This window comes from Elephantulus edwardii, unplaced genomic scaffold (genome assembly GCF_000299155.1).
Source record: "Elephantulus edwardii isolate Elephantulus edwardi_28Jun2011 unplaced genomic scaffold, EleEdw1.0 scaffold00379, whole genome shotgun sequence".
Classification (NCBI taxonomy): domain Eukaryota; kingdom Metazoa; phylum Chordata; class Mammalia; order Macroscelidea; family Macroscelididae; genus Elephantulus; species Elephantulus edwardii.
In genome coordinates, this window is record NW_006400129.1 from 22,213 (window position 1) to 32,561 (window position 10,349).

Consider the following 10,349-nt stretch of genomic DNA (forward strand, 5'->3'; position numbering starts at 1 on the left):
GCTCCCGCAGTTCACCACGTTGTCTCTGCCTCCGCCACCGTCTTCAAGAGGCTAGGTTTTATTGCTATCATTTTGTTGAGTTCTTTTTGGTATTGTTGCTAGTTACTTTGGACCATGCAGCTTTCTGTGGTATGTCTGTAAAAAGGACATCTCTATGTCGTTTCTGGTACACTGGTTTTGTTTTTACAAACTCTCTTATGTTCTGCTTTTCTGGGAATATCTTAATCTCTCCATATTTGATGGATAACTTTGCTGGGTTCAGTATTCTTGGTTGACATTTGTGTTCTTTGAGTGTTTGATATATGTCTTTCCACTCTCTTCTTGCTTGCATGGTTTCTGCTGAGAAATCGGCACTTAATCTTATCTGTTCCCCTTTGTAGGTTACTCTTTGTTTCTCTCTTGCTGCCTTCAGGATTCTCTCCTTATCTTTGGTTCTGGCAAATTTAACTATGATATGACTTGATGTTTTTCTTTTGGCATCTAATCTATATGGTTTTTGCTGAGCTTCCTGAATACATATTCTCTCATTCTTCATTATGCCTGGGAAGTTTTTCCTCTAGTGATTCGTCCACAACTTTTTCAGTGCCTTTATTGCTTCTTCCTTTTCTGGGATTCCAATGATGTTCATTTTATTTCTCTTGATGGTGTCCCACATTATTCTTAGGTTTTCTTCTTTTTCCTTTCATTTTCAGTCTGCTTTTTGTTCTAGCAATTCAGTGGTGACAATTCTGTCTTCAATTTCACTGGTTCTGTGTTCCATCTCTTCAACTCTGATCTTGTGTCCCTCCACCATGTTGGCAGCCTCTGAAACATGGGACTTCATATTTTGAATAGTGAATTTTTGTTTTTCCAGTGCCACTAATTCCTCGTTTGTTGTCTCTGCAGTTTTCTGCATTGTTTTTTTGAGCTCCTCTTGGTTTTTGCTTGTAGTATCCTGTAATTCATCAAGTTTGTCTTTCACCCATTGAATATATTCACTCCTCTTTTAAATTCTGTGTCAGAAAGTTCCATCAGACTTTCTGGCCTCAGGAAATCCACCAATACTGTGTCACCTTTTGGGGGTGACATCTTACTTTGCTCTTGTGTATTGTATGGGATAGTTTGTTTTCTTCAACACATTGATATGTTCTTAATCTGAAGACAATGCTCTAGAGATCAGTGGGGCAGCTACCCCACTTGTGTGTTTCTCTGAACTTCTGACTTCAGAGAAATGTCAGTTCAGAGCCTGTGAGGGCAATCTCTTGTTGGTAAGACAGGTCAAGTTGCTTCCAATTAAAGGCAAGTTGATTGCCCAGACATGTAGGCACCAGTGTGGAGACAGTCACAGGGTTGGGGTGATCACAAGGGCAGGTCAAACACTTGGGGGATCTCACTTGAACCTCAGCTGTCTGTGTGTGCTCCTGATTGGGTTCCCTACTCAAATTCCCACTGTCCATTTCCCACCCAATGGTTTTCACTCAGTGGTCCCTGCCTGTTGGCACTTATGCAGGTGCCCTCACACAGCAGGCCCTGCCCAAGCAGGGTCCTGGATCCAGCAGGACCCAAAAAGTCAAAATCAAATTCCCACCAACCCACTAGCCTCTGGCTGGTCTGCAGAGTCCACAAAAGGTCAGACAGATTACCAGTGGCTGGCTCATTTCTGGGAAATCACTGTGGTCCAAGAGAGCTTGGCGAAATCCCCCACCAGTGAGCATGACCTTGGGTGCTCTCCCAGGTAATCGGCAGTGCTTCCAAAAACCCAGTCAGGATCCTACTGGCCTTTCTCCTGCCAGATTAGTTCCACAGCAGCTTGGCTGGTGGCTCTAGGTGATGGCTGGATCTGCGGTGGTGTCCTGGGGTCACAGGGCTGTGGCGGGGGCTGAGATGCATGGTTGTGGAGCTGCAAGATGGGGTGGGGGGCCTCAGAGCACAGGACTGGGACACTACCATCAGGAGGCAGGGGGCAGGGCTTGGGTGCTGCTGGGTGTTTATGCAGTTGCACCCTGCGTGGTGGGGCCACAGGTCCGCTGTAGGGGGGTCACGCAGTGGCAGGCAGTCAGTCCTCTGGGGTCACACAGTGTTTGGGGGTGGTCACTCCTCTGGGTTTCTGCTGTGGCCGGCAGGTGGTTGCTTCTCCAAGGTCTCATAGAAGCTGGGGGTAGTCAGTTGCTCCTCGGGAGCCACATGGTGGTAGGTGGTTGCTCCCTCCTTGCTCCTGTTGGGTGGGTTCCACAGTGGCTTGGTTGGTGTCTTTTGGCTGGGATTCAGTTGTTCTGTATGTGGTTCAAATTCCAGCTCACTGGCTGCGCTGGGTTCTGGCTGCACTGGGTTCCAGCTGCCGGTTCCAGCTGAGCTGCCTGCGTTGGCTTCCACCTGCGTTGGCTTCTGCCTGCGCTGGCTTCTGGGTGCTCTTCTGTAAACTTTTGTTACAAGACTCTTGTCTGAGATAGTATTACCAAATATTTGTTCCCGGTCTATAGGTTTTCTTTTCACCCTGTTTAAAAAAGTTTTTTAAGTGCACAAAGTTTAATCTTTAGAAGGTCCCACACATCAATTTTATCCTTTTTAGATTATGCATTTCTGGTGGTATTTGGCAGTCTCTTTATGCCTTGGACTAGGGCTTCTAAGCCTGGTCCCAGTTTCTCTCTTATAAATGTTATGGTTTTGGCCTTTACTCCCAGGTCTCTATGGTGTGAGATGTGGATCGTGTTTGAGCTTTCTGCAGGTGGAGGTCCAGTTTCACCAGCACCATTTATTGAAGAGGTTATCATTTCCCCATTTGATAGCTTTGATTTCCTTGTCAAATATCAGTTGACCACAGATAGCTGGGTCTATTTCTGGGTTCTCAATTCTGTTCTATTGGTCTTTGTGCCTGTCATTACACCAGTACCATGCTGTTTTGGTTACTCCTGCTGTGTAGTAAGTTTTGAGGTTAGGGAGTGCTATGCCTCCAACCTCATTTTTGTTTCTCAGAAGTGTTTTTCTTATTCGGGGTCTCTTGCCTTTCCAAATAAATTTGATAAATAAATTTCGGTCTCCTTGAAAAAATGAATTTGGTATCGGGATTGGGATTGCATTGAACATGTCGATTGATTCCTTTTGGTAGGATTGTAATTTTCATCATATTGAATCTTCCTATCCTTGAAAAGGACACATTTTTCTATTTCTTTAGGTCTTTGATTGTGTCTTGCAGAAATGCTCTGTGTTTTTCTTTGTATAGGTCTTTTGTATTTTTAGTTAGGTTCACTTTCAAGTATCTCAGTTTGTGGTTAGCTATTGTAAATAGTATTGCTTTCTTGATTTCCTTCTCTGAGTTCTCTTTGTTACTGTTGTTGTTGTTATGTGTCATCAAGTCGCTTGCGACCCTATGTACAACAGCTCTAAACTCTGCTCTGTCCTGTGCCAATCGCACTGTCTCTGACACACTCATTCCGATTACCCCAGTCACTGAATCAATCCACATCATAGAGGGCCTTCCTCTCCTGCGCTGTCCCTCCACCCTCCCAAGCATGATGTCCTTCTCCAAGGACCGGTCTCTCCTCACAACATGGCCAAAGTATGTTAGACGGAGCCTCAGAATCCTTGCCTCCAAGGAGCAAGCTGGTTTAACCCTTTCCAGGATGAATCTGTTTGTTTTCCTAGCAGTCCATGGTACTCTCAATACTCTTCTCCAGCACTGCAGCTCAAAAGCATCAATTCTCCTTGTATCCTCCTTGGTCATTGTCCAACTCTCTGATGCATAATAAGTGATTGCGAAGACCATGGCCTGTATCAGACGCACCTTAGTGTCTAGAGAGACACCATTGCTCTTCAGTGCTTTGGAGAGGTCCCTAACAGCAGACTTTCCCATGGTAATACGCCTTTTAATTTCCTGGCTACTGGTGCCAAGAGTGTTGACTGTGGAGCCAAGCAAACTAAAGCTGTGAACAATCTCAATCTCTTCACCATCCATCCTGATGCCGCCAACTGGTCCAGTGGTGAGAATCTTTGTCTTCTTGACATTGAGTCTCAATCCATATTCAAGGCTGCAGTCCTTTACTGTAGAGGAATTTTATTGTTGTTTTTTTTTTTATATTGATCTTATATGCTGCCACTCTACTAAATTGGCCTATTAACTCTTTCCCCCCCCCATTTCACTAATTTATTCAAACAAGAAGGAAAGATATTTTGACACTCCATTTTGAACATTCAGTTCAGGAACTCTGTAGCCATTCATTAAGGCAGGAAGTACTGTAAAGGGTGAACATGTTTCTGCAATAATAGCTATTGCCACGGTGGTACAAACTCTGTTCTGTCTTTCTTGAACTTTGAGGTTGTTTAGAAGTGTAGCAAATACATCATGAGGGCCAATAGCCTTTGCAATATAACCAAATTTATTCACCGTGGCTCTACAAATAGCCTTCTTGTGAGCTTTCAAGAGTTCTAAAAGTTCAAAGCAAATCCTTGTCCATTCTCTTGCAGACACATATTCTGCTCCCCTATCAGCAATATGTCCAAAAAGTTCAATACAATTTTCTTGTACTTTTTCATGCCTGTTCTTTAAGATCAGGATAAGCTCTTTAATTGGTGGGGTCATCTTATGCATACCCATTACATTTGCCTTCAGTGCTCCAAGGATGCTGCCCAATACTTCAGAGTACTCTTCACCCAAATACTCATACAAAACAACACTCAAGTGCCCCATCAATTTTTCCTCTTGACAAGTCTTCATGACAACAGCAGTTTGCAAGATCAAGTCAGCTGCCTGTTGCTTTACTTTGGTTGATTTGTTATTTGAATGCCCCAAAACTGTACCACAGATCTGAGGCTTGTCAAGAGCATTAACCACAGTACCAAAGCCATTCAACATTACTGAGTCCTCTGTAGTCTGTTCTTGGAAAGCATAAAGAATACCATCAATCAGTTGCTCCTCAAGTTTATGATCAGTATCTGCTGCTCCTAAATTACCCATGATTTTCTCAATTGTCTCCATCACCATTTTTCTATATTGTTCAGCTTCATCTTTCAAATCATCCACGATCCTAGATATATCTACTGCACCTACATTGTTCACCAACTCCACAGTAGTATCAACTAACTGTCAGTAATTTCTTCTATCCAACGCCATTTGGTGTTGCCAAAAATCTTTGAAAAAGAGAGAAGAATCTCTGTTTTAATGTAGTTTATTTCCCACACCATCTGTTCCAGAACGCTGCTTTACCACATTTAGCACATTTCTTCTTCAGGCAGTTGGAATTCTCAAATAAGGATTAACATCACTTCTCTTTTATAGTAGTTGACATATTCTGCATCCATGAGAGGAATAAGATAGCAAATAGTTTTTAAAAAAACAGCCAGAACCTTTCCTCTGTGCTGACAGATACCTTTCCACAGAAGCTTTAGCACAGAACCAAAAGATTTGATACCATAAGGAGTTGCTGCTTCTGATGGTCATGAACTTTCTATTGTTCATCCACAAGACCATGTTCAATAATTTCAACTGGACTTCTGAGATGTGGCAAGATGGCACAGCCCATAATAATAGCTATCTGCTGCACAATTTTAATTCCAATGCGTCTTCTTGCTGGTATTTCTTGCTCTTACATACAGCTTTTAAGAAGGGTAATAAAGAAAGAATGCTTAAAGCAGATGCTACATAGTAAAAGCTCTAGCTGTTGTATTACGGACATATTCATCCATGTTATCAATATTAGGTCTCATGGTAGAGAGCATAGTAGCCAGAGAAGCAGCCTTTGCCAAATTAGAAATGATCTCTCGGCCCTCCACTCATGCATAGTAATCTTCATCAATGAACAGTGATTCAGTAACCACAGGGATCTTATGTACATATGGTCAAAACAAGTTGTCAAGTTTGTATAATATTCTATCAATAACTTCATAAGTAAATGACGCTCTTGATCCTCTAGTGTAGGAGACTTCAGAAGAAGAATTTTATTAAACAAAGGACCAGCTCCAAATTCACGAGCTTTGTCAGTGATCTGGTGCAAGGCAGCATTTCTCATTGGAGGTGTTCCATTCTTTATTTTTAAAAGCAACTTCATTATTTTTCTCTCTTTTTGCTCTTCTGGACTAAGTGTTGACTCATCAATATCAATCAATCATTTATCAAAGTACTGAATATCATCCTGTTTTAAAAATGGAAGATTTCCAGATGGTTGGACATGAACACTTTTCATAGTTCTATCTTCAGTTTGCATATGGAAACCAGTCATACCACCCAAAGGCATTGGAGTTGCTGTCAGCTTCCAAGCTGGAGTTCGAATAGGAACATAACCTGTTGGAGGAAGGAGTGAGTGAGTATCTTATAGCCTTCTGGGAATACAGCATCTGGTTTTTAATCAGAAAGTAGATGATTTCTCTCATCAATTTCTCTCTCCCATCTGCACACCTGAAGCTGTTCAGGAGTCATGCTCATTATTATGTGACTTGGAGTAGGGGTAGCTATGTTCATGGGTGGTGTGCCAATTGGTGTTTTTCCAGGGATCAGAACAAGAGTGCTTCCACCCATCTGACTAGCTGGTATTTCATCCCAACATGACTTTCTTTTTCTGGCTCTTGGAGTTGATGTTTCACCAATTGAATCTCTACTTCAATCTGTTTGAGGAGTCTCAGCCCATCCACTTCCATGGCCAGGAGTATCTATCTCTCTCTCTGTTTTGGGGGGTTTTGCGGGCACTAAAAGTTAAGCCTCCATGGCCTGGTGTAGCATGGCCTGGTGTAATGCCTTGTCCAGAAGTAGCAGCTCCTGCTTGGGTGTGATTAGGTTTAGGATCCCAAATTTTTTAGTCTGGGGTTGCTCTAGAAGTTTCACTTCATTTTGCACAACCTGGTGTCTCATCCCATCTTAAAGAAAAGGTGTGCCCAGGAGTCTTAATAAAAGGGGGGTAATTTAAACAGCCACATACCTCACAGAAGCAACAAATGCATATAGCAACAGCTTAACCATCTCTGTCAGTCTGGATTCATGTTATTTTCTTCTCTTGTCATATTGCCCTAGAAAGCACTTCCAATATAATATTGAAAAGAAATGATGACAGTGAACATCCTTATCTGGTCCCTTTTTGCAAGGAAAATGGTTTTAGTCTTTCTCTATTGAGAATGATGTTGATTCTTGTTTTGCATATATACTTTTCACTATTTTGAGAAAATTCCCTTCTATTCCAATTTTGCTGAGTGTCTTTATCAGGAACCGGTTTTGGATTTTTGTCAAATGCCTTTTCTGCATCAATTCCTAAGATCATATGGTTCTTGTTATTTACTTTGTTAATATAATGAATTACATTTATTGTTTTTCTTATGTTAAAACATCCTTGTTATGAATTCATAACATACCTGTTATGAATCCTACTTGGTCATGGTGAATTATTTTTTTATGTGCTTTTTGGATTCTATTTGCTAAGATTATGTTACGGATTATTTAATCTATACTTATGAGAGATATTGGTCTGTAGTTTTCTTTCTTGGTGATATCTTTGCCTGGTTTTGGTATTAGGCTTATGTTTGCTTCATAGAATGACTCTGGAAGTGTTCCTTTTTCATTTTTTTACAAATAAATAGAATAGGTAGGTGCTAAATCCTTTCTAAATCTTTGGTAGAATTTAGCTGTGAAGCCATGCGGTCTAGGACTTTTCTTTTGAGGAAATCTTTTTATAACCTTTTCAATTTCTTCTCTTGTGATAGGTCTGTTCAAGCATTCAATATGTGTCCTTGTCAGTCTGGGCAGGGGATGCTTTTCAAGGAATTTGTCCATTTTCTCTAGATTTTCGAATTTTTTAGAGTATAGCTTGTCATAGTATTCTGGTATTATCGATTTTATTTTCTCTGATTCTGTTGTAATGTCACCTCTGTAATGTCTTTTTTTCCTTTGGGGGAATTTATTCCCAGTCAGAGAGGGAAGCAGGGAGGGGCCCACTGTGGTCTCAGAGGCTAAGGGCCCAGCAGACATAACACCACAACCGGGCAGGGGATGGGGGGCACAGGAGACGGCTCCCAACTCCAGTGCTTGGTCCCTGTCTGTCCTGGCTGAGAGCAGGATGGAGGCGGCAGAGGGCAGGCTGGGGCGAGCCCAGCGGATGACACAAATGGAGGCAATAAATACTGACAGCCAGGCACACGGCTCTGGCCAGGCCAGATGGGCCAGGTAAGGCGAGGCCGCGGCTTTGTCCAAGGGCTCTGTGGTGCAGTGGGTGAGCACGAGGGGTGGTCAAGGAGAGGCCACCAGCCCTCCTGGGAGACCCAAGTTTTGGCAAGTTGGCTCCCCGACCCACGGAGCCGTCCCCGCAGCCCTGACAGGCGGAGAGCAGCACCTGACACCTCTAGGCATCGAGGTCACAAACAGGACAGGGACATGCTCATGCAGACACCGGGGTGAGGTTGGCAAAGGCCCCGCACACACTCCACATGTTAAGGCATCATGGTTACACGGTGACTGGCAGGCCCAAGGCCAGGGGACAGGCGGGGCCAGCAGCAGGATCCCCCGAGCTGTACCCCTCTCTGGCCTGGAAGCTGGCGGGAATCTGGGGACAGCTCAGGCAAAAGCAGCAACAAGACACTGACCACGGAGACCACAGCGGGGCCGGGGCCTGAAGAGAGGCTGGGGCCTGCAGAGGCCGGGGAGGCCCAACGGGGAGGCCAAGGCCAGAATGGCCTGATGGGGAGGCCGAGGCCAGGGCCTGTGGAGGGAACGGATGGTGCGCGAGGAGGCCTGGCAGGGAGGCCGGGCTGGAGCCTGCAGAGGTTGGGGATGCCCAGCGGGGAGGCCCAGGGCCAGGGCCTGCAGAGGGAGGGGAGGACAGGCTGGGAAGCCGGGAGGGGAACCTGTCAGCACTTTGGTCTGGGGGTGGGAGGAATGGGGGGCACGTCTGTCAATCCCTCCCACCCGGACTCAGTCCTTCCACTCCTTTTTGATGGTGAGGTTCCACTCCCAGGACATATGGTCCGTCTTGTCGTCGTCAGTGAAGCAGGACTTGTTGTAGCTGCCCCTGGCCAGCATGCCCTTGGGTGCTTCCTCTATGGGTGTCAGGAACTCATACTCCGAGGCCCGAGGTCCGTAGCTGCCCACCATGTACTCGGTCTTGCCAATCTTGACACCCTTCCGGTAGGTATGCTGGATGTACTTCATGCCGGACACGATCTCTATCTTCACCCGGAAGGAGATCTTTATCCTGTACTCGACGGCCTCCTTCAGCACAAACGACTGCTTCTTGAAGCTGACCAGGGGCACTGCTGCACACCAGGGTCAAGCGAGTCACAACAACATTAGGGACATTGGGGTCAGCAGAGACGGCCACGCGGCCCAGCAGGGCCTCCTTGTACTTGCGCAGGCTCTCGTCGTCCTTGTCCAGCTCCTGGATCTCCTGGATGCTCTTCTGTGCTTGTAGTTGACTGAGTGCTCGTCCTCCTCATTCTCGGCTGCAATCTGGGCCAGCTGCTCTGCGGTGGGCTTCTGCTCCGCCATGCTCACTGCTTGCTCTGCAATGCTGGAGGATTCGACCGCGCGGCCTCCGCTCCCTCCCGCACAAGTGATGAACGTCGCGAGCCCCACTCGCCCGCCTGTCACTTCTGACCTCTGTAATTTCTTAATCGAGATATCTGTGTCTTTTTCCCCCCTTTTGTTAAATTTGCCAGGGGTTTGTCAATTTTATTGACCCTTTCAAAAAACTAGCTCCTGGTCTTTTTGATGGTTTCATCTGTGTTTCTGTTTTCTATCTTACTGATTTCAGCTCTTGTCCTTAGAATTTCATATCTTCTGTAGGCTCTAGATTAGACTGTTGATGTTTTTCTATTTGCTGAAGATGTTGAGTTAGATCATTGATGATTCTATCTTCCTTTTTCATGTGTGTTCCTATTGCTATAAACTTCCCCCTGAGAACTACCTTAGCTTTGTCCCAGAGGTTTGGTAAGTTGTATTTTCATTATCATTTCTAGGAACTTTTTCATTTCATTCCTTATTTCTTTTATAACCCAATCATATTCTGTTGTTGTTGTTGTTGTTATGTGCCGTCGAGTCGTTTTCGACTCATAGCGACCCTATGCACAAGAGCCCTAAACCCTGCTCTATCCTGCGCCAACCGCACTGCCTCTGACACACCCATCCCGATTACCCCAGTCACCGCATCAATCCATCTCATAGAGGGTCTTCCCCTCCTGCGCTGTCCCTCCACCCACCCAAGCATGATGTCCCTCTCCAAGGACTCGTCCCTCCTGGCAACGTGTCCAAAGTATGGCAGACGAAGTCCCAGAATCCTTGCCTCCAAGGAGGAGCTTGGTTTAATCCTCTCCAAAACGAATCTGTTTGTTTTCGTGGCAGTCCATGGTACATTCAGTACTCTTCTCCAGCACCACAGCTCAAAAGCATCCACTCTCCTTCT

The 10,349-nt window shown here is 45.0% G+C and overlaps 1 protein-coding gene and 2 pseudogenes across 1 annotated transcript in view; 1 reads left to right on the forward strand and 2 right to left on the reverse strand.

Moving 5' to 3' along the window:
* Window positions 1-2,070: 2,070 nt before the first annotated feature.
* Window positions 2,071-7,924, reverse strand: LOC102866465 (annotated as a pseudogene).
* A 939-nt stretch (window positions 7,925-8,863) lies between these two features.
* LOC102863641 lies at window positions 8,864-9,436 on the reverse strand (annotated as a pseudogene).
* Window positions 9,435-10,349, forward strand: part of CDC14B (cell division cycle 14B) — a 106,431-nt gene continuing 105,516 nt past the window's right edge. The window contains exon 1 of the mRNA XM_006902196.1: window positions 9,435-9,549. Coding sequence (XP_006902258.1) covers window positions 9,435-9,549 — 115 coding nt within the window. The remainder of the gene's footprint in view (window positions 9,550-10,349) is intronic.